The 25406-nt window shown below is 43.6% G+C and overlaps 1 protein-coding gene across 2 annotated transcripts in view; it reads right to left on the bottom strand.

Moving 5' to 3' along the window:
* Nucleotides 1-8427, bottom strand: part of LOC112259119 (calmodulin regulator protein PCP4) — a 31242-nt gene extending 22815 nt beyond the window's left edge. For both annotated transcript variants that reach the window (XM_042326806.1, XM_042326807.1), the window contains exon 1: nucleotides 8291-8427. In XM_042326806.1, coding sequence (XP_042182740.1) covers nucleotides 8291-8299 — 9 coding nt within the window. In that variant the 5' untranslated portion in view covers nucleotides 8300-8427. The remainder of the gene's footprint in view (nucleotides 1-8290) is intronic.
* Nucleotides 8428-25406: the final 16979 nt, after the last annotated feature.

Genomic DNA, 25406 nt, shown 5'->3' with positions numbered 1-25406 from the left:
GTTATGAAACAGTTTAAGTTTCTATATCATAGCAATGTAATAAAATATGTCAAAATGAAGTTATATACCACTGTTAGTTGATCATAGCATGCATGATTGATGGTTTTTGAATCAACGAACCATTTCCTTATTATTCTGCATCTACTGTACACACATCCATATGAATGGCATACTTCAGTACTTGTCATCTTAACCTACACTGACAACTCACATGGAAAACACCAAACCACTGGACCATGCTCTCAAAGCTAATCAAACAAGGCTGACTGCACCCTGTTTTTAAGCCTGGAGGCGACACTGGCTGTGCTGCTCTTTCTGTCTATATATCTACCAATCTATCTCTCTTCATCTACTTTATCTATCTGCCTGCACGATCACAATCGACAACTAACTCAGAGACATTGGTAAGGTTTATTTACAGCACGTTAAGCATCTGTTGTTTGGGTCCCCCAAGTCTCTACAGGGATAGAACATTCTGGATCATCTACCCATCTTCTTAGCCACACTGCACCTTCACTGTGGAGGCAGTGTTTTATCACATCGTGTTTCATAATTTCATAATGACATCACGCGCAACGTACTAAAATGCTTATTTTTACCCCAAAATAAATTTGAAGGCAATAGGACAAACAGTGTTGTGATTTGTTGCCATTGTGAAGAGGCTGTGAAATTAAACAAGTGAGTGTCTCATCAACACATTAAGATATCATGGCTGTTGAATGAGCCTGACCTGTCTAAATCTGAATGTTTTTTTAATTTAACCAGGTAGGCTAGTTGAGAACAAGTTCTCTTTTGCAACAGCGACCTGGACAAGATAAAGCAAAGCAGTATGACACAGACAACAACACAGAGTTACATATGGAGTAAACAATAAACAAGCCAATAACACAAACAAGTCAATGACACAGCAGAGAAAAGAAAGTCTATATACAGTGTGTGCAAAAGGCATGAGGAGGTAGGCAATAAATAGGCCATAGGCCATTAAAATTCAGCAGATTAACACTGGAGTGATAAATGAGCAGATGATGATGTGCAAGTAGAGATACTGGTGTGCAAAAGAGCAGAAAAGTCAATAAAATAAAAACAGTATGGGGATGAGGTAGGTAGACTGGGTGGGCTATTTACAGATGGGACTATGTACAGCTGCAGTGATCGGTTAGCTGCTCAGATAGTTGATGTTTAAAGTTGGTGAGGGAAATAAAAGTCTCCACCTTCAGCGATTTTTGCAATTCGTTCCAGTCACTGACAGCAGAGAACTGGAAGGAAAGGCGGCCAAATGTGGTGTTGGCTTTGGGGATGACCAGTGAGATATACCTGCTGGAACGTGTGCTACGGGTGGGTGTTGTTTTCGTGACCAGTGAACTGAGATAAGGTGGAGCTTTACCTAGCACAGACTTATAGATGACCTGGAGCCAGTGGGTCTGGCGATGAATATGTAGCAAGGGCCAGCCGACTAGAGCATACAGGTCGCAGTGGTGGGTGGTATAAGGTGATTTGGTAACAAAACGGATGGTACTGTGATAGACTGCATCCAGTGTGCTGAGTAGAGTGTTGGAAGCTATTTTGTAGATGACATCGCCAAAGTCGAGGATCGGTAGGATAGTCAGTTTTACTAGGGTAAGTTTGGCGGTGTGAGTGAAGGAGGCTATGTTGTGAAATAGAAAGCCGATTCTAGATTTGATTTTGGTTGGAGATGTGACAGGACGGGATAGATACACCGCACCACAGACAGAACCAAATCTCCACCCGAGCGGATTTACATAATCCTGCATGCAACAAAAAAATATTGAACAAATCTGCTTAATATCTGAGTATTTGTGGAGAGCATTCCAATCTAGCCTGTTGACAGAGGGACGGTCACTTGTCTCTAAATGTGGAGATAATGTGGATTTAGGGCCCGGGTTATAATGCTATCGCCAGAGGCCTGACACAAGAACTTAATGCATGTACAGATGCAGTTACAAATAATACACAGGCGTATACTTAAGAAATTACCCAGCTGCTTTTCAAGACCACAGATGGCTCCTAAAGCCCCCAGCCAGGAGGCTGCAGCGGGGACGGTTGCGATGTGTTTAAAAGACACTGAGACCAAGCAATTCTTCAGGCTCTGGCTGAGACTGGGACCAGGGTGTGTGACTGGTTTATGATTGCATGTGATTCTTTCTCTGATTATCTCCCACCCTCCCCCATACACCGTGCGCACCACCTCTTTTCTACTCCACACATGCATAGTCTGATTATATAACCCAGTAGTAACCCAATACTGGGCCCCATCTTGACTGGTTACCTGCACATTGTTTGGAACACATTGTCATTACATACCATTGTCTTCATACTGGGCACAAACTGGTGAGATTATTTAGGCCTATTTATAGGTAGAAACTTTGTGTGAAAGTAAATGGGTGGTGGGGTGGGAGGTGAGCTAGTGGGGACTATTGGCATTGATTTCCATTTAATTATTTATTCACAGAGCCCTTCTAAAGCCTTGGCTTGATTCTTTATGGGCATATAAATCCATCATGGAGATGGGAAGCTAGTGAATGTCTTGTGTGCTGCAAGATCCCACTTTGTAATGTCTTATTAAATCACATTTTATTTGTCACTTGCTTCGTAAACAACAGGTTTTGACTAACATTGAAATGCTTACTTACAGGCCCTTCACAACAATGTAAAGATATATTTTTTCAATAATAACACACGGAACAAATACACAATGAGTAACAATAACTTGGCTATATACACGGCGTACCAGTATTGAGTCGATGTGCAGTGGTACAAGATAATTGAGGCAGATATGTACATATAGGTAGGGGTAGAGTGATCTCATTTATAAAATCCTGTGTTCATGCAGTACCATAGAAACCTATATAAACATGAGCAGGGAGAATCATTGTCAGATAGGTGCTCTGCGACGGTCACGCCCTGACCTTAGAGAGCCTGTTTATTTCTCTATTTGGTTAGGTCAGGGTGTGATTTGGGTGGGCATTCTAGTTTTCTATTTCTTTGTTGGCCGGGTATGGTTCCCAATCAGAGGCAGCTGTCTATCATTGTCTCTGATTGGGAATCATACTTAGGCAGCCTGTTTTCCACCTGAGTTTGTGGGATCTTGTTTTTGCACAGTAGCTGTATAGCTCTGCAGAAATTTATGTTCGTTTATCTTTTGTTGTTTTTTTGTTGTTCATTTTAAATAAAGAAGATGTACACTTTCCACGCTGCGCTTTGGTCTCATTCCCGACGATGGCTGTAACAACGACGTACAGTATGATCTCATACCTCAGTGTATTTTGTATTTGTACTTATTATGGATCCCCATTAGCTACTCGTCCTGGGGTCCAACAAAATTAAGGCAGTTTATAATTTTTTTTTAAACATTCACAGATTTCGCAACACACTGTGTGCCCTTAGGCCCCTACTCCACCACATATCTACAGTACTAAATCCATATGTATGTATAGTGCGTATGTTATTGTGTGTGTGTGTGTGTGTGTGTGTGTGTGTGTGTGTGTGTGTATCTGTGCCAATATTTGTGTTGCTTCACAGTCCTCGCTGTTGCATAAAGCGATTTTTTAAATCTGTTTTACAAATCTAGTTTTACTTCTTGCATCAGTTACTTGATGTGGAATATAGTTCCATGTAGTCGTGGCTCTATGTAGTACTGTGTGCCTCCCATAGTCTGTTCTGGACTTGGGGACTGTGAAGAGAACTCTTGTGGCATGTCTTGTGGGGTATGCGTAGGTGTCTGAGCTATGTGCCAGTAGTTTGGACAGCTCGGTGCATTCAACTTGTCAATACCTCAATACATCAATACCTGATGAAGTCAATTTATCCCCCACTTTCAGTCAGGAGAGATTGACATCCCGTATTATTAATATTAGTTCTCTGTGTACATCCAAGGGCCAGCCGTGCTGCCCTGTTCTGAGCCAATTGCAATTTTCCTAAGTCCTTTTTTGTAGCACCTGACTACACGACTGAACAGTAGTCAAAATGTTACAAATCTAGGGCCTGTATGTAGGACCTGTCTTGTTGATAGTGTTGTTAATAAAGCGATGCTCTGCCTTCTTATAGACAGACTTCTCCCCATCTTAGCTACTACTGCATCAATATGTTTTGACCATGACAATTTACAATCTAGGGTTACTTCAAACAGTTTAGTCATCTCAACCTGCTCAATTTCCACATTATTTTTTACAAGATTTAGTTGAGGTTTAGGGTTCAGTGAGTGTTTTGTTCCAAATACAATGCTTTTAGTTTTAGAAATATTTAGGGCTAACTTATTCCTTGCTACCCACTCTGAAACTAACTGCAGCTCTTTGTTGAGTGTTGCAGTCATTTCAGTCGCTGTAGTAGCTGACGCGTCTGGCTTTACTCAAAGTCGTTAGTAAAAATTGAAAAAAGCAAGGGGCCTAAACAGCTACCCTGGGGAATTCCTGATTCAAACTGGATTATATTTGAGAGGCTTCCATTAAAGAACACCCTCTGTGTTCTGTTAGACAAGTAACTCTTTATCCACATTATAGCAGGGGGTGTAAAGCCATAACACATACATTTTTCCAGCAGCAGACTATGATCGATAATGTCAAAAGCCGCACTGAAGTCTAACAAGACAGTCCCCACAATCCCTTTATCATCAATTTCTCTCGGCCAATCATCAGTCATTTGTGTAAGTGCTGTGCTTGTTGAGTGTCCTTCCCTAAAAGCACACTGAAATTCTGTTGTCAATTAGTTTACTGTGAAATAGCATTGTATCTGGTCAAACACCATTCTTTCCAGAGGTTTACTAAGGGATGGTAACAGTCTGATATTGGTTGGCTATTTGAGCCAGTAAATGGGGCTTTACTATTCTTGGGTAGCGGAATGACTTTAGCTTCCATGCAGGCCTGAGAGCACACGCTCTCTAGTAGGCTGAAAATGAAGATGTGGCAAAAAGGAGTGGTAATATCGTCTGTTATTATCCTCAGTAATTTTCCATCCAGATTGTCAGACCCCAGTGGCTTGTCATTGTTGATAGACAACAATCATTTTTCATATCTTTCATAATTGTCATCACAAGTAGATTTTGGTTGATGTCGACTTAATGTTGCACTAAAGACCGGTAGCTAACACACCTAGAAAGCCAATCCAAAACCCAGGTGTGTTATGTGTTTTCTACTCAATGTGTTTAATTTGTATTTTTTTAATTTAACTACGCAAGTCAGTTAAGAACTAATTATTATTTTACAATGACGGCCTACCCCGGCCAAACCCTCTCCTAACCCGGAAGACGCTGAGCCAATTGTGCACCGTCCTATGGGACATCGAATCAAGGCTGGTTGTGATACAGCCCGGGATGGAACCAAGGTAGTGTAGTGATGCCTGGAGCACTGAGATGCAGTATCTTAGACCACTGCGCCACTCGGGATCCCACTGGGTAGAGTTGCCTGGGAATGCTTCCCTCACACACACACTGAGGCAGCCACTGACCGAGCCTCTCCATTGGACCACCTATCCAGGCAGAATGTGTACCAGGATAGAGAGGGGGCAGCTGTAGAGAGAGGAGGGGGCAGCTGTTGAGAGGGGAGGGGGGGCTGCTGTAGAGCTAAGAAGACTAGCCTCATCTGCCACTACCACGGCCAGCCAGTCTGTCTGTCTGTCTGTCTGTCTGTCTGTCTGTCTGTCTGTCTGTCTGTCTGTCTGTCTCTCTCTCTCTGTCTGGCTCTCTTTCCCTGTCTGGCTCTTCTTCTCTGTCTCTCTCAGCCAACTGCTGCTGGATTCCATTGACAGAAAGCAATTGTGTTGCACGAGGCCAACTGTACTAGCCTATACACCGGGAAAGTGACCAAAGAAAATGCAGCTCAATTGTTTCTAAGATTGGCCCATTGTTCTGAGGGAACGAGAGACAGTGATAAGGTCCAAGATTGGGGGCCTCACTTATTTCCATTTCCCCCTGCTCTGCGCATGCAGTGACAGAACAGAATGTGTTATTGCAATGGGTCACCGGTATACCTTGAATTATTCAGTGACTGTAGGGTGTACTCTTTTCAGGCGCTCAGTGCAGTGTTTGCATATACTGGATTCTGGGATGGCTTGTTCTGTTTTTCTCTAGCAGTGTAATAAACGCAGAGACCAATTGCCTTCAGCTGAGACATGATTGTTATAGACATGGTTTTATGGCTTAACTGAACTGACTGATGCATTCGGTTGATTGGCAGACTTTGTGTCTAGGTCAATATCACTCCCGCTTCAACTAACACATACTATTCATGCTGGATTAAGCATTAATTTACATGTCATAGCTCAACAATCTTGTTTATCAAATGATTCTCACACAGGTAGAATATTCCCTTATGTAGGCCTCTTAAGTAGTTCTGCCTACTTCAAATGCAAAATATTAAATGAGAAGACTACATGATTGAGTAGGCCTTTACAGTATGACAACAACCGTTAAATAAAGACTGCATAAAACATTTTGACTATGTATGGCTCTTACAGCAACAGCGGCCATTAGACAACCTGCTTTCAATTTCCCGGAATATTGGTATTTTGCGCGCGGAACACCTGGAGCGGAGTTCTTCGGTGATTTCTGCCAGATTAGAGGCCATATGAAACTGTAACCATTCAACAAAAGTCTTCAGTTATTATGTAACCACGTAAATTCATGTTTCCTCTTGTCATTGGGCTAATTGACAGTTTATAATCCTAGTATGTCCTCACTTTTAAGTATAGAGTTAGTCAGATGATTTATGGTTCTCTTCTAACAATACATTAAAATCATAATGCACCAGAAAACAAATGTGGAGCTGCTGCTGGGCTGCAACCTGGATTCAAGGGTAGACGTAACATAGTAAAAGTAAATCTGTTTCCCTCCATTTAGTATGCTATGTTAGGTTTTGTATGGTATGTATTCATTTGTGGATGTCTTTCATCCATTTCGTATTATTTGTTACGAATTACAATTTGTATGATATCCCAATGGGCTCAGATGTCAGTTCAACGTATAATTTGATTTACATTTGGTTGAGTTGTCAACTGATTTCAACATGATATGAAAAAATGTTTGTGTTATATTGCCTACCTGTCCACCTTGACCAACCACACTCCTTTAATTTTGCCTTAAAGATTTCTTCAGGATCGGTGTCCCTTCCATGGGACGATTGAGCTAATGTAGGCTAATGCGATTAACATGAGGTTGTAAGCAACAACAACATTTCCCAGGACATAGACATATATGATATGGGCAGAAAGCTTAAATTCTTGCTAATCTAACGGCACTGTCCAATTTACAGTAGCTATTACAGTGAAAGAATACCATGCTATTGTTTCAGGAGAGTGCACAATTTTGAAAATGAAAAGTTATTAATAAAACAAATTAGGCACATTTGGGCAGTCATGACACAACATTTTGAACAGAAATGCAATGATTCATTGGATCAGTCAAAATGTTTGCACATACACTGCAAAATCGAAATTGCACCTGGTCTGAAAATAATACATTGTGGCCTTTCTCTTGCATTTCAAAGATGGTACATAGAAATACAAAATAACAGTTGTTTTTATATTTGTATTATCTTTTACCAGATCCATTGTGTTGTATTCTCCTACATTCCTTTCACATTTCCACAAACTTCAACGTGTTTCCTTTCAAATGGTACCAAGAATATGGATATCATTGCTTCGGGTCGTGATCTACAGGCAGTTAGATTTGGGTATGTCCTTTTAGGCAAAAATTGGGGGAAAAAAGGGGCAGATCCTTAAGAGGTAAAAGTAACCTTCTGTCTTAGGTAACCGTAACAAGTGTGATATACTGTATTACACTATTTTGAGCATCCTGGATTTACGTTTCCTATGTTACGTCTAGTCTATGAGACCAGGCCTGGAATTGTGTTTACTTTAAGGTGTCTACCCTACAAAGATAAGCACCCAGGCTATATTTCCAAAGCTATATTTCCAAAGCATGCATCATTGTATTAACAAACTAAACAAAAAATTCCACGTAAGGACAAAAATTACCAGTGGTGGTTCAGAGAGGACCGTTTTGGGTTGGTTTACCGGGAGTTGGATAATAAATCATTTTAGATCGGCTGGACTTCACTGACACTTGCTTATATTCTAGCGAAACGTTTACTATCGTTGCCATAGCAGAAACTACAAACAATTTATTTTATTTCACGCTGTATCCTAATTGGCTACTTTGACACGATTTGTTTGCGCTCCGTTTGAATACTGAAATTAGCAGCAGCAGACTATCCATAGATTCGTTTATTAGCCTACGCTATTATGATAGCGATAATTGAAATAAAGCAGGTACACCTACCTCACTCATGATTCCGAAGTGTTGTAGTGTGGCAGCTAGGAGGATTCCAGTATTTGATATACAGTTGATGTACAGTTGTCACTGGTAAGAAGTCCTGTCCACGATGCCTTGGATCCGTTATAGAGGGGAGGTTTTATACTACGTGAGTAAATCCTACATGTCATCACGTTTCCATTAAACCAATAGGAATGCCGTCGGCACTATCTCAAAAGTTATTGTCACCTCAGCTGATTATTAGATAAAACAAACCAATACCACTTCTGTTGCCACAGCACAGTGTAGACGACACATCAAAGCTACCCAGATGTTTTCATGAAATGCAAAGCAGCTAATGTCATCCAATGTTAATGGCACTGCAAGTTGTATAGGAAATGTGTTATAGCAACACATTTAGCCTTATTATGTGGGAAGACAGCTTTGCCCTGACCAACATAGCTGCAGGAAGTAGGGGTTCTGAGAGTGCTGCAGTTCAGTTGAAAAATCACAATTAAAAGGGTATTAATACCAGTCAAGTTTTTTTAAATTATTACTATTTTCTACATTGTAGAATAATAGTGAAGACATCAAAACTATGAAATAACACATATGGAATCATTTAGTAACCAAAAAAAGTGTTAAATCAAAATATATTTTTGATTAGAGATTCTTCAAATAGCCACCCTTTGCCTTGATGACACCTTTACACTCTCTTGGCATTCTCTCAACCAGCTTCATGAGGTAGTCACCTGGAATGCATTTCAATTAACAGATGTGTCTTCTTAAAAGTTCATTTGTGGAATTTCTTTCCTTCTTAATGTGTTTGAGCCAATCAGTTGTGTTGTGACAAGGTACAGGGTATACAGAAGATAGCCCTATTTGGTAAAAGACCAAGTCCATATTATGGCAAGAACAGCTCAAATAAGCAAAGAGAAACAACAGTCCATCATTACTTTAAGACATGAAGGTCAGTCAATACGGAAAATGTCAAGAACTTTGAAAGTTTCTTCAAGTGCAGTTGCAAAAACCATCAAGCGCAATGATGAAACTGGCTCCCATGAGGACCGCCACAGGAATGGAAGACCCAGAGTTACCTTTGCTGCAGAGGATAAGTTCATTAGAATTACCAACCTCAGAAATTGCAACCCAAATAAATGCTTCACAGAGTTCAAGTAACAGGCACATCTCAACATCAACTGTTCAGAGGAGACTGTGTGAATCAGGCCTTCATGGTCAAATGTATGCAAAGAAACCACTAGTAAAGGACACCAATAACAATAAGAGACTTGTATGGGCCAAGAAACACGAGCAATGGACATTAGACCATTGGAAATCTGTCCTTTTGGTCTGATGAGTTCAAATTTGAGATTTTTGGATCCAACTGCGTGTCTTTGTAAGATGCCGGGTAGGTAAACGGATTATCTCTGCATGTGTGGTTCCCACCATGAAGCATGGAGGAGGAGGTGTGAGTGTGCTTTGCTGGTGACACTGTCAGTGATTTATTTTGTTTCAAGGCACACTTAACCAGCATGACTGGCACAGCATACTGCAGATAAGCCATCCCATCAGGTTTGCGCTTAGTGGGACTATAATTTGTTTTCAACAGGACAATGACCCAACACACCTCCAGGCTGTGTAAGGGCTATTTTGCCAAGGAGGAGAGGGATGGAGTGCTGCATCAGATCACCTGGCCTCCACAATCCCCCGACCTCAACCAAATTGAGATGGTTTGGGATGAGTCAGACTTCAGAGTGAAAGAAAAGCAGCCAACAAGTGCTCTGCATATGTGGGAACTCCTTCGAAACTATTGGAAAAGCATTCCAGGCGAAGCTGGTTGAGAGAATGCCAAGACTGTGCAAAGCTGTCGTTAAGGCAAAGGGTGGCTATTTGAAGAATCTCAAATATAAAATATATTTTGATATATTTAACACTTCTTTGGTTACTACATGATTCCATATGTGATATTTCATAGTTTTGATGTCTTCACTATTATTCTACAATGTAGAAAATAGTACAAATAAAGAAAAACCCTTGAATGAACAGATGTATCCAAACTTTTGACTGGTACTATATTCAACAAACTTCTGGTTGTCTTTTTGAGTGGGTGAATGAAGGTTGATCAAAGTCTCATCCATTATAATTTCTACACATAAAAAAAATGTTTTATCTGTTTTTGCACTTTACACTTTCAAGTTATGGATTCATGATGTGTAAATTATGGGCCAATGCCTACATCTAATATTTTATTTGCAACATCGACCAATACTGATATATACAGTGCATTTGGAAAGTATTCAGACCCCTTCACTTTTTCCACATTTTGTTACATTGCAGCCTTATTCTAAAATGGATTAAATTGTTTTTCCCCTTCATCAATCTACATGCAATACCCTTTAATAACAAAGCAAAAACAGGGGTTTAGACATTTTTGCAAATGTATAAGAAAACGGAAATATTTCATTTACATAAGTATTCGTACCATTTACTCATTACTTTCTTGAAGCATCATTGTCAGCGATAACAGCCTTGAGTCTTCTTGGGTATGACGCCACAAACTTGGCACACTTGTATTTGGGGAGTTTCTCCCATTGCCTCGAAGCCACTCCTGCACTGTCTTGGCTGTGTCCTTAGAGTCGTTGTCCTGTTGGAAGGTGAATCTTCACCCCCAGTCTGAGGTCCTGAGCTTTTTGGAGCAGGCTTTCTTCAAGGATCTCTCTGTACTTTGTTCTATTAATCTTTCCCTCGATCCTGACTAGTATCCCAGTCCCTGCCACTGAAAAACATCCCCACAGCATGATACTGCCACCACCATGCTTCACCATAGGGATGGTATTGGCCTCGTGATAAGTGGTTCCTGGTTTCCTGCAGACATGACACTTAGCATTCAGGCCAAAGAGTTCAATCTTGGTTTCATCAGACCAGATAATCTTGTTTCTCATGGTCAGAGAGCCCTTTAGAGACCTTCAATGCTGAAGAAATGTTTTGGTACCCTTCGCCAAATCTGTGCCTCTACACAATGCCTCTTTCGGGGCGGCAGGTAGACTAGTGATTAGAACGTTGGACCGGTAACCGAAAGGTTGCTGGATCGAATCCCAGAGCTGACAAGGTAAAAATCTGTAGTTCTGCCCCTGAACAAGGTAGGCTGTCATTGTAAATAAGAATTATTTCTTAACTGACTTGCCTTGTATTTTTTATTTTTTTAAAGACACAATCCTGTCTCAGAGCTCTACAATAGCTTCGACCTCATGGCTTTTACTCTGACGTACTGTCAACTGGGGACCTTACATAGACAGGTGTGTGCCTTTCCAAATCATGTCCAATCAATTGAGTCCACAGGTGGACTCCAATCAAGTTGTAGAAACATCTCAAGAATGGTCAGTGGAAAAAAGATGCACCTGAGCTCAATTTCGAGTCTCATAGCAAAGGGTCAATACTTATGTAAATAAGGTATTTTTGTTTTACATTTTTTTGCAAAAATGTCTACAACCTGTTTTCACTTTTTAGAATGAGAATAAGGCTGTAACATAATAAAATGTGGAAAAATTGAAGGAGTCTGAATATCTTCCAAATGCACTGTATATTTTTTAACCATTCTAGCACAGTTACAAACAGCAAGTTTCTATGTTCATAAGTGTCACGACTTCCTCCGAAGTCGGTCCCTCTCCTTATTCGGGTGGCGTTTGGCAGTCGACGTCACCGGTCTTCTAGCCATCGCTGCTCCCCCTTTCATTTTCCATTTGTTTTGTCTTGTTTTCCCACACGCCTGGTTCACATTCCCTCATCAGACTATAATATGTATATTACCCTCTGTTTCCCCCATGTCTGTGTGTGGAATTGTTCTTTGTGTAGGTTGTTACGCTACAGGCTGGCTTGCGCTAGGTTTGTTTCAAACTTAGGTTTGTTTGTTAAGTTTAATCCGGTTCATGTTACCGTGGTTGTGCTTTGTGCTGCCTCGCCTGTGCCTTTGGGCCAGGGTGTATATTAAAGTTCTCCTGTTATCACCCATCTCTGCTCTCCTGCGCCTGACTTCCCGACAACCAGTCATTCACTCCGTTACAGAATTCCACACCCATCAATGGAGACAGCAGGAGCGGGTGCCTCCATTGTGGGGGTAGAGGAGCGCGTCCGGGAGCACGCGGCGATGCTTCACCATCTCGGCACTGTCATGGACCACGTCGTCCAGACTATGGACCGCTGGGAGAGACAGGGAGTCTCTGCAGCACCTTTACCAGCACAACAGGTGTCTCCACTACTCGCCTCCTCTGCACCCGGTCCCAGTGGGATTCGTCTCGCCCTTCCCAGGGAGTTTGATGGGACGGCGGCACGCTGCCAGGGGTTCCTGCTGCAGCTGGACCTGTATCTGGGGACCGTCCACCCGGGTCCTTCGGGACGTGAGAGGGTGTCCGCCCTCATCTCATGCCTCTCGGGGAAAGCCCTGGACTGGGCTAACGCTGTGTGGGTAGAAGGAGATGCGGTGCTGGACCACTTCGAGGAGTTCACCCGGAAGCAGTCTTTGACCACCCGCCCGAGGGTAGGGTGGAAGGGAAACGTCTCTTCCACCTGAGGCAGGGGATGAGGAGCACCCAGGAGTTCGCCCTGGACTTCCGGACCCTGGCCGTCGGAGCGGGATGAAACGACAGGGCCCTGATAAACCACTATCGCTGCAGCTTGCGCAAGGATGTCCGTCGGGAGTTGGCCTGCAGGGACACCACCCTCACCTTTGACCAGCTGATGAATCTGTCCATCTGGCTGGATAACCTGCTGGTCACCCGCGAATGTTCAGACGCGGCTCTGTCGGTTCCATCTCCTAGCACCATTGCTCCGGTGCCTATGGAGCTGGGGGTTGCTTCACTCAGGGAGACCGGAAGTGGGGCCTTCATCTGTGGCCGCAGAGGTCACACTGCTGGTCGGTGTTGGGATGGTTCCTCTGGGGGTCGAGGCAGCAGGCCGAGCGCTCTGGCGTCATCCCAGGTGAGCTTGCACCATTCTCACCCAGAGCCCTCTGTTGCCCACCTGTTTTTGCAAATCGGCAGAGCATTCGCCCATTGTTTTCCCTGCATACCCAGCATAAGGCGCTCGTCGATTCAGGCGCGGCTGGGAATTTTATCGACAGAGCATTCACCCATAGGGATCTCCAATGTTCCAGTGGTTAGGCCCTTTCCAGTTCACGCGTTGGACAGTCAACCATTAGGGTCCAGCTTTATCAGGGAGGCCACCACTCCTTTGGTCATGGTGACGCAGGGGGGTCACAGAGAGAGAATCAGTCTATTCCTCATGGACTCTCCTGCATTTCCCGTGGTGCTAGGCCTTCCCTGGATAGCCTGTCATGACCCCACTGTTTCATGGCAATGGTGGGCTCTCACGGGGTGGTCGCGAGAGTGCTCAGGGAGGTGTTTGGGGGTTTCCATTGCTGCTACTACTGTGGAAAATCCAGACCAGGTCTCCACCGTGCGCATTCCCCACGAATATTCCGATTTGGCTCTCGCCTTCTCTAAGAAGAAGGCGACTCAATACCACCCCATCGTCGGGGGGATTGTGCGATAAACCTTCAGGTAGATGCGGCACTTCCCAGGAGTCACGTGTATCCCCTGTCACAGGCGGAGACGGCGGCTAAGGAGACATATGTCTCCGAATCACTGTGTCAGGGGTACATTCGGTCCTCCACTTCACCCGCCTCCTCTAGTTTATTTTTTGTGAAGAAGAAGGAGGGAGGTCTGCGCCCGTGTATTGACTATCGAGGCCTTAAAACCTCTTAGAGCTACCCCCACACTTTTTTCAATGTCCGCCTGGAGACATACCCAAATCTAACAGCCTGTAGCTCAGGCACAGAACCAAGGATATGCATATTCTTGGTACCATTTGAAAGAAAACACTCTGAAGATTGTGTAAATGTGAATTGAATGTAGGAGAATATAACACAATAGATCTGGTTTAGATAATACAATGAAAAAAAACATATGTTTTTTTTTTGTATCATCATCTTTAGAATGAACAAGATAAAACAAACATTCAGATAGGATGATGGGGACAATTTCAGTGAAAAACATAAGAGGGCTAAAGTACTTGTGCAAAGAATGATAACTTCCAAAATGAGTGTGCTACATGACATTTATCATGAATTCACCCACATTTATCATGAAGTCACCCAGTCCCACACAAATAGCCCAAATGTACCCAAGTGGCCAAATTGGTGAAGGTATACATTTTCAAACAAATAACTATACACAAAATACCAAAATGGTATTCTAACACCCCCCCCCCAAAAAAAAAAATATTTGAGAAAAAAATATATACATTTACAAAATAACATGGGTAACTATTTACACACTTTCAATATTTGGAAGACCCTCAGTCCTCTATCAAATCAAATTTATTTATATAGCCCTTCGTACTTCAGCTAATATCTCAAAGTGCTGTACAGAAACACAGCCTAAAACACCAATCAGCAAGCAATGCAGGTGTAGAAAAACGGTGGCTAGGAAAAACTCCCTAGAAAGGCCAAAACCTAGGAAGAAACCTAGAGAGGAACCAGGCTATGAGGGGTGGCCAGTCCTCTTCTGGCTGTGCCGGGTGGAGATTATAACAGAACATGGCCGAGATTTTCAAACGTTCATAGATGACCAGCAGGGTCAAATAATAATAATCACAGTAGTTGTAGAGGATGCAACAGGACAGCACCTCAAGAGTAAATATGAACAGTTTAAGGTTCCATAGCCGCAGGCAGAACAGTTGAAACTGGAACAGTAGCAAGGCCAGGTGGACTGGGGACCGCAAGGAGTCATCATGCCAGGTAGTCCTGACGCATGGTCCTAGGGCTCAGGTCCTCCGAGAGAGAGAAAGAGAGAATTAGAGAGAGCATACTTAAATTCACACAGGACACCGGATAAGACAGAAGAAGTACTCCAGATATAACAAAGTGACCCTAGTCCCCCGACACATAAACTACTGCAGCATAAATACTGGAGGCTGAGACAGGAGGGATCAGGAGACACTGTGGCCCCATCCGATGAGACCCCCGGACAGGGCCAAACAGAAAGGATGTAACCCCACCCACTTTGCCAAAGCTCTACACAATATTGCGCTGCTGATGCCAGGTTCCATAGCAGTCTCTTTCTGCTGTAAAGCAGAGGGTCACCAAGCATGTGGCACAGGTGATGGGGGACTTCATTTTGCAAAGAACTCCATGCTGTGCCCTTTTGGCCCTGAGGCACATCCATGCCTGCAGAAATACATTTAGGCAGATGAACACCACTTGTGGTAGGAGCTGGATGAACCAGCTTCAGTGGGGGATGGACACCTTGGCCCTGGGGGCTGCCATTCGGAGTCAGTGTCACTGTGAAAGAAAATGTTCAGTTAGAATAGTTTCACATATGAGCCCTGTATCAACAGTTATAATAAACAGATATACATATATATATATATATATATATATATATATATAGAGAGAGAGAGAGAGAGAGAACATGGAACATAAGGTTGAATATATTATTATGACCTGCTAGATATACTGTCTCTTTTATATTATGACATTTCAGCTAGATATACTGTCTCTATTATATTATGACAGACCAGCTAGATCTACTGTCTTTATTATATTACAACAGACCAGCTGTATCTACAGTCTCCATTTCACTTTGGATATTGTTGTGGGCCTGCCCTCCCCTCAACAGCCTCAAATAGGCTATTTCATGTGGGTTGGAGTGGGGCGGCAGACACACGCATCTCACATTTCATGACATTACATGTTTTATATTGCTTCTAAAAAATAAAAATAAATGACAAATAATATTTTATATTATTAATTTCAAACAAGGGCATTAGCATGATAAGAACTTACCCGTCCAAAACGATGTCCTCTCCCGTTCAAAAAATATTCCTCCACAATCGCTAAATGAATCGTCCTACAACAATCTCTGTCTCACCTTCCCAATCAAGTTATTCTAAAATTGTGTGTACATCTGTATATCTAGACTTAGATTTAGCTTTCCCTGACTTAGTCGCCATAATGATTGATATATAAACAGCTTAATATGCGAAACAACGCTGTGCGTAATATGTGTTTCTCCTTCCGGTATGAAACTTCAATAGCGAATGACTCTCTTTATGCCTGAGCTTACTACATGGGTTGGTCTTGCAACACATAAACATGACCTATTGCCGTTTACCTCAGCTCATTAGCTATCTACCCAGCTAGATTTCAAGACGATCAGTGGTCATTGGGTTAAAATTACAGTCAATCAATGAAACAGCGGGCAAATCATTGGTGCACAATGATTTCATGACTTGTTGTCTTCAAATCGGTTTCTTTCACTCAATACATCCCGCTAAATGACCCATCAGGTTTGATTGTGTTACAAACAAACCAGTTGAATGCAGTGAAATCAAACATGACTGGAAAAGTTACGTTCTGTGTGGGTTATTTACCTGGAATGTGTCGTCGAAAATGGAATTAGACGGAATTCACGACACAAGCAGTTCACAAAACGTTTCGTGTTAGGCTATAAAAACGGATTTTATCAAACTAAAGATCATTCATTGTGTAACAATGAGCATTGGAATTGCAAACAGACGAAGATCGTCAAAGGTAAACAATTTATTTTAATGCAGTTTGTGATTATGTTAAGCCTGTGCTGGTTGAAATTGTTTTTTTTATGGGACTCTATGCTCAGATAATCGCATTGTATTCTTTCGCAGTAAATCCTTTTTTAAATCTGACAACGCAGTTGGATTAGCAAGATTCTAGGCTTTCGATACATGTGAGACACTTCTATTTTCATGAATGTTTAATACGACTATTTATGTAGCGATCACCGTATGTTGTGGAATTTCAACCCGCTACCGGGTTCCGTGCTCAGAGAGGCTAACCAGATCACTGGGAAGTACAGTTACCCGCTACCTCTCATAGCCACAGAGATTGAGTAAATGCACGGGGCGTGCTTCTTCACTAAACTAGATCTCTGGAGCGCTTACAACCTGGTGCGTATCTGGGAGTGAGAAGAGTGTAAGACTGTGTTCAGTACCATCTCAGGGCATTATGAGTACCTCGTCATACCGTACGGGTTGATGAATGCTCCGTCAGTCTTCCAAGCCTTGTGGATGAGATTTTCAGGGACCTGCACAGGCAGGGTGTAATGGTGTATATCGATGACATTCTGATATACTCCGCTGCACGCGCCGAGCATGTGTCTTTGGTGTGCAGGGTGCTTGGTCGACTGTTGGAGCATGACCTGTATGTCAAGGCTGAGAAATGCCTGTTCTTCCAGCAGTCCGTCTCCTTCCTAGGATACCGCATTTCCACCTCAGGGGTGGAGATGGAGAGTGACCACATTTCAGCCGTGCGTAATTGGCCGACTCCCACCATGGTAAAGGAGGTGCAGCGTTTTTTAGGGTTTGCCAATTACTACCGGAGATTTATCCGTGGTTTTGGTCAAGTAGCAGCTCCCATCGCCTCACTGCTGAAGGGGGGCCCGGTGCATTTGCGGTGGTTGGCTGAGGCGGACAGGGATTTTGGTCACCTAAGGACTCTGTTTACCTCAGCTCCCGTGCTGGCGCATCCGGATCCCTCTTTGGCGTTCACGGTGTAGGTGGACGCGTCCGAGGCTGGGATAGGAGCCATGCTCTCTCAGCGCTTGGGTACGCCACCGAAGCTCCGCCCCAGTGCCTTCTTCTCGAAGAGGCTCAGCCCGGCGGAGCGATACTATGATGTGGGGGACCGGGAGCTGTTGGCTGTGGTGACGGCGTTGACGGCGTGGAGACATTGGCTTGAGGGGGCTCAACACCCTTTTCTCTTCTGGACTGACCACCGCAACCTGGAGTACATCCGTGCAGCGAGGAGACTGAATCCTCGTCAAGGCAAGGTGGAACATGTTTTTTACCCGTTTTGTTGTCACCCTTTCTTTCAGGCCAGGATGTTAAGGCAGATGCACTCTCCTGGCTGTATGACACAGAGAAGTGGCCCATGGACCCTACCCCCATACTCCCGGCCTCCTGCCTGGTGGCGCCGGTAGTATAGGAGCTGGACGCGGACATTGAGCGGGCATTACGTGAAGAACCCGCTCCCCTCCAGTGTCCCGCTGGGCGTCTGTACGTTCCATCTGCTGTCCATGAACGGTTGATCTATTGGGCCCACAAGTCACCCTCCTCTGGTCATCCAGGCATCAGTCGGATGGTGTGCTGTGTGAGTGGTAAGTACTGGTGGCCCACCTTGGCAAAGGATGTGAAGGTTTATGTTTCCTCCTGTTCGGTGTGCGCCCAGTGTAAAGCTCCTAGGCACCTGCCCAGAGGTAAGCTACACCCCTTACCTGTTCCACAACGACCTTGGTCGCATCTGTCGGTCGTTTCCTCACCAATCTTCCTTCCTCACAGGGTAATACCTCACAGGGTAACACCAAGTCCTGCTGTCTCCTCCCTCTGCCCGGTCACCCTACGGACATACAGACTGCGGAGGCCTTGTTTACACATGTCTTCCGGGCACTACGGGGTGCCTGAGGATATATTGTCTGGTCGGGGTCCCCAGTTCACTTCGACTGTCTGGATGGCGTTCATGGAACGTCTGGGGGTCTCTATCAGCCTTACCTCGGGTTTTCACCCCGAGAGTAATGGGCAGGTGGAGAGAGTGAACCAGGATGTGGGTAGGTTTCTGCAGTCTTATTGTCAGGACTAGCCGGGGGAGTGGGCGGCGTTCGTGCTCTGGGCCGAGATGGCTCTCCTCCGCCCTTCCAGATGGGGTAGGTTCCTCATCAGCCCCCTTTGGACATCACCCATGTTCAGGGGCCGTGCCCCAGAAGGCCAGCGCGTCACCACGGACTGGGTCTGGCTCTCGACCCGAAACCTGTCCCTCCGCCTGCCATGGGGCCACTGGGGGCCATTTAAAGTCCTGAGGAGACTGAGGTGTTACGGTTACAGCTTCCCCTCGAGGGGCCTTCAGTACCTCATGGACTGGGAGGGGTACAGTCCGGAGGAGAGGTGCTGGGTCCCGGTGGAGGATGTTTTGGACCCTTCTATGCTGCGGGAGTTCTACCATCTTCATCCAGATCGCCCTGCACCTCGGCCTCCGGGTCGTCCCCGGGGCCGGTGTCGGCGCACAGCTGGAGCCGTGCGTTAAGGGGGTACTATCACGACGTCCGCCAAAGTCGGTCCCTCTCCTTGTTCGGGCGGCGTTCGGCGGTTGACGTCACCGGTCTTCTAGCTATCGCCGCACCACCTTTCATTTTCATTTTGTTTTGTCTTGTTTTCCCACACACCTGGTTCACATTCCCTCATTAGACTAGATGTATATTACCCTCTGTTTCCCCCATGTCTGTGTGTGGAATTGTTCTTTGTGTAGGGTGTTACGCTACAGGCTGGCTTGCACTAGGTTTGTTTCAAACCTAGGTTTGTTTGAGTGAAATGCATCAGAAAGGTATTGGAAAGTTCCTGGAAAACATCAGGGAAGATAATAAGGTTCAAATTGCGTGTAGAAAAAAAAGATCTGCGTTGTTTTTATTTGAGGTTTTGTCACAGTCCCTTCTAACGTGTCCTGCACTGCCTGGGAGCATCGTAGAGAGGCACGCACGTGTTCCTGAGAGTCATAGCTTTTAGACATGGGTCGTAATAGCTAATAGCCCCAACTGCTCAAAAGCTTCAGACAAATCCGGAGGAAGAAAACAGAAAGTTAGTTTGTTATAATAGCGCACATCGGAGATTACTCACAAATGGAGGAGGGTCTCAAGCGGAGGAGGAAGGAAAAATAACAGAAATAATATATTATTACGGGATATTATGCCAAGTTTCAAAAGGCCCTCTGAGGCCCCAGGCAATGTTATTTATAATAAGGGTCATGTGGAGAAAATTGGAACTCTCTGAAATGAAAATGTATGGCCCTCCCTTCAGCCAAATATGTTTTATCTAAACCCTCCCTGAACGCTTGAAAAAGTGACCCTCCCCTATACCCATAACAGTATTTAAAACCTAAAGTGGATAGCAGACAACATGCCTAACATTTATCCTCACTTCTTGGACAGACCAGAGCCTTAGTTATGTAGTTTTAGAAACTGTTCTTCATCCTGTAAACATTACATGGCAACGCAGGAATGGCGCACAGGGCTGCAGGCCAGATGGTTGTTGGTTTGCAGACCACCATGGAGAAGAGTAGGGGTGGAAAGATGTCCTTTATCGTAAAATCATTGCATGAATTTATCATTGTATTTGCAGGTCTGAGAAAACATTTCCTTTTATAAAGATTTCATGCATTTCTACAGAATTTGACAAAACATTTTAATACCACACATATTACAGAAATGATGGTGGACAGAGAGTTCATGTGTTCATTTTATCATATTTCTCCAATGCCAAAATAGTTTGTCTTGTTCGCAAAGAAACTGTCCCTGCTTGCAAATAATAAAGGAATCTGAGCATGGTACTTTCAAAAGTTAGGCCTACCTTTCCACCCCAGACAGAGTAGGCCTACCGAAGCAGAAACTTTGAAGCTTTAACTGCTGACTACTCTTCTTTCATAGCTTAACACAATGACAGAAGGTCACAAGTGTTTACCTAAAAGCTGCCTATAGCCTAATATCATCTGTCAAACAGGTAGGCCTACCTCTTATTTCTTAAATAGGAAGAAATAGGCTCCAACACAAAGCTTTCTTGTTGTTAGTAAAATCTCATTAAAATGAAGACGGTTAAAATGAATTATGCCTTCTTGAATTTGCCTACTTTCAGCACCATGAGCTGTCCATTTCAGATTGATTGCTCTGCAGCTGCTGCTTCAAGTTTCAGCACCACAATGTAAGTTACTTGAATCTGGCTTATTGTGAGGTCAATAACGCTGATAAATACATCATGGGCAAGAAACATATTGTTTTTCATCAAATCAATTATAGTAGTAGCAAGCAATCAAAGTTGACCAGTCCTCCTCATCTTTGCGTTTTTCCTACAGGTAAAACACAAATATGTATTTATGTAAATTTCGATCCATCCCTTAGTTCCCTAATGGTAAGTCCGCCACTGACTGCCTCACTGCGGTAGCAGATCACCCACCAACAGAAATGAGTGAGTCCTGTCTGTACAGCATGGAGTGGTATGGTTTATGATTCCTGTCTCGGAGGGGTTTACAATTAGTCTCCTATTGTCTAGTAACAATGTTTTGGCTTTATGGGTTTGCTTTAAGCAAGGGAGGCATCGATTCTATTCATTGGCTGGGTTGAACAAGTGTAACAGTATTGCTTCCTCTCCTTACCCAAACCTGGGCTCGAACCAGGGACCCTCTGAACACATCAACAACTGCCTCCCATGAAGCATCATTACCTATTGCTCCACAAAAACCACAGCCCTTGCAGAGCAAGGGAAATAACTACTTAAAGCTCTCAGAGCGAGTGATGTCACCAATTCACACCGGTTACACTCACCCCCTTTGACCTCCTCCTTCTACGCAGCAACCCCAGCAGAGCCCAACTGAGTGATCTGGGTCAATAGCATCAATGTAACAGTGTTGCTTCTGTCCCTCTCCTCACACCAACCTAGGTTCGACCAGGGACCCTCTGAACAAATCAACAACTGCCTCCCATTTAGCACCATTACCTATTGCTCCGCAAAAGCCTCAGCCCTTGCAGAGCAAGGAAAACAACTACTTAAAGGTCTCAGAGTGAGTGACATCACTGATTCAACCACTATTAGCACTCGTTGCTAACTAGCTAGCCATTTCACACCATTTACAGTCCACTGGCCCGCTCTGTTGTTTGATAAGGTCTAGAGGTTTATAACTTTCATAGTGCAGCCATTTTGCCGACTTTGGTTGTCCTTATCTGTCAAATGGCATAGGGAAAGGGTTTTTCAGGTCTCCACACTTTATCCTTGTTACCGCGATTCATGTTTTTCTTTGCAGCTTCGTCCAATATTGATTCACCTGAGTAGTTATTTGGATTCAAAGCCGCCTCACTTTTGTTTAGGTATGTGTTCCATAAATTAATCAATTTAAGACTAGCTTACTCTCAATCAGCCATTGTTCCACATCACAACCAGTTGGAGCACCCAGCTGCATCCGAACCAGCAGACCCACCTGTCTTCCTCTGGGCCAGGCAGGGGGATTGGGGAATAGTGCTCTATGTTTTACCTCCATTGATCATCAGTCATTCTGTGAATGGATTTACCTGTATCCAGGAATGAAATGCTTAAGCCCTACTACACACAAACATGCACATGTACACACACACACACACACACACACACACACACACACAGAGAGAGAAAGACAATCCCCAGGGGAGACACAGAGTTTGTTGTTACACATGGTTCTGTAAAAAAAAGGAATCTCTTCAGTTTGTTATGTTCGTTATGTTAAAATACAATTCTATGGTTATGGGTCTAATTGGTATTCTGTGAGAACATTTAGCTGTATTTGCATAAACAGTTCCCAGTAATTAATTTGGCAGTTAAAACTTGGAGATCCAGATGACGAGCAATTGATGTGAGATGAATTTTTGTTACAGTTTACGATGTGAGTTCCTGGTGATTAAGTAGCTCCAGTGGTATTTGGTGGGAAGAAGCGGTGCAGGCCTGCATTCTAAGCACACACCCAGTTCCCACAGCAAGATACAGCACTATATTTCCACAGAACCAGCTCTGAGATGAGCAATGCATGAGTCCTAATAACCAGCTTGCATTGACATTTAACCTCAATTTGATATCATAACATACAGGAAGTTTACTTTTAACTGTTTGTAATACTATTCAAGATCATTCGCAAGCTGCTCACTCCAGTCGCGTGGATGTATCTCTAGGAGGTCTATATGGCAGATGCTTGAAATAAAGATCATGACATGAAGCAACAAGATCATTCACTTTAGTTTTCAAGCAGTTGTACTGGAGTTCATTCAGGAACAACATATACCCACTCTGCAAAACATCTACATGGAAAACTGATTTGAAAAAAGTAATCAAAATAAGGGAATTTTGTCTTTTTTCACCCAACCTAAATCCAATGACATGGTGACACGTTTTGTTGATTTCACGTTGAATTCACTTTAGTTGACAACTCAACCAAATGTAAATCAAAACTAAACGTTGAGCTGACGTCTGTGCCCAGTGGGTACTCTGCAAAACTACTTATGCAAGCAGGATATCATCATTGCGCCCTTGAACACAGCCCTAATCGATTACCTCTGAATATCTTGGTGTGAGGGTAGAGGAGCCTTGTCATTGAGTCACATTCCCTCTCTGACCGAAAGACAATGCAAAAATACTGTCAGGGTGGCTGTGGAGTAAACTTCTGATGTGGGGAATATTTGAGTAGACTTTGATGAAACCTAAAAACGGTTGTGTAAACACAGAGAGGATTTCAGCTTGATTGGCTGTTTCACCATCCTGTCTGTCTGTCTGTCACGCTGGCTCTGGCCTTGGCACAGACAGCTAAAGTCAGCTGTGAGTCACCACTCTGCTCTCCTTTTTCAGGTCACATTATTGCTTTTAATAGAGGTGTCTTAATTGTAGAGGGCAATTAAATAGCACTCTGTGACACCCCCTACTCCCACGCAGCTTACTTGGCCTTCCATTCAGCTCCAGGGAATCTCTCTCTCTCTCTCTACCTATAACACAAACCCCTCTTCCTGTCTCTCCCACTGTCTCATTCTCTACATATCAGATTCATAATATCTATCTACTCTCTTTCCCTCCCCCTCTGCAATGCATTCTGTAAACAGCAGTGAGGGTAAGGGGTCTGTAAGAGCCTCTGTGTGTTTTATGTGTCAGGCTGGCGACTTGCATCTAATCCCAGTAGTCTCGCCTCTGCCTGTGGCCAGTGTGAAGAGACAGAGACAGCTGCCTGTTGACAGCCTGCCTGCACAGCTGCCTGCCTATACTGGGAAAGTCCTCCAGCCAGCCCTGCACTGTGCTTTACTGAGGGTTAGGCTTGGCATGGTAAGGCAGTGGTTCTACTCTTTGCAATAAATACACTTTTTTTAATTTAATTCCATTTGTCATTTAATGTTCCTGAATCTCCTCTCTGCAATGGTAAGGCATTGGTTCCAAACTCCAGTCCTCGAGTACCCCCAACAGTTCACATTTGTATTGTAGCCCTGGAATAGCACACCTGATTCAACTCGTCAACTAATCACCAGTCCCTCCAATGAGTTTAATCAGGTGTTTTTTTGTCCAGGGCTACAACAAAAAAATGTGTGCTGTTGGGGGTACATGAGGACTGGAGTTGGGAACCACTCTGGTAAGGCACAGAATGTAAGGGATTCCTATTACAGGCACTGCTGATTGGTTGATTCAGCAGCCTGTTTAAGTGGCCTTTATCCACAGGTTAAATTATTCTCCATAGGTTCATTTTTGTAGTGAGTCATTCTTACAAATACATTTTTGTTATACTATCTACATTATTTATTATTTAATCATTCATCCAACATGCTTTAATGAGTTCAGTAACTTACAATGGTAGGGGATCGTTTGTTTTTTAATAGTTACTAATGGTATTTACACACACATACAGGCTGACCAGAAGTCTAATAGCCTACTGAACATGAGACTGTGACAGCACACCACAGTTTAGGCACTCTGTTTACCTGACTGTGCTTCCTTTTAAACAATAGTTAATTGTGTGACAAATCAAACTAAGCCAAGCAGTTCTACCCTGTCAGATGTTATACTTGGAGACAACCCTGGAGCCTATATGCATTCCCAAAGCTATGCTTTCCGATGCACTGTGCAACCCAGACTCTCCAAGCAGTCCACACTTGCCGAGTCTGACAATTTGAAGCCAAGCCCAGATGCAATGTTGGTCTCATATTGCTAAGGTCAGGTTCATATAGGCAAGAACCATCTACTGGTGAGCATTTGTAAAGACAATGTGGTGGTCTCAGTGGTAGTCTGTATTAGGACATGCAGGACCGACTGATAAAGTGTTATATTCCACTGTCAATACAACAGACCGCAATCAATGATGACATGCACAAACGAAATGGCCTCTCATGTAAAGCATTTTCACACTGAAGATTACAACTAACATGGGTTATATTATCTGTGCCTGCACAAGGCAGTCTTGACTCCCTCCTCAAAGCAGCCAATATCCAATGGGTAGTTACAGTCTTGTTTTTTAATTTTTTTATTATTTCACCTTTATTTAACCAGGTAAGCTAGTTGAGAACAAGTTCTCATTTACAAC

This window comes from Oncorhynchus tshawytscha, linkage group LG09, assembly GCF_018296145.1.
Source record: "Oncorhynchus tshawytscha isolate Ot180627B linkage group LG09, Otsh_v2.0, whole genome shotgun sequence".
NCBI lineage: Eukaryota > Metazoa > Chordata > Actinopteri > Salmoniformes > Salmonidae > Oncorhynchus > Oncorhynchus tshawytscha.
The sequence above is the reverse complement of the archived record's forward strand: the minus strand, read 5'-3'. Positions and strand labels throughout refer to the sequence as shown.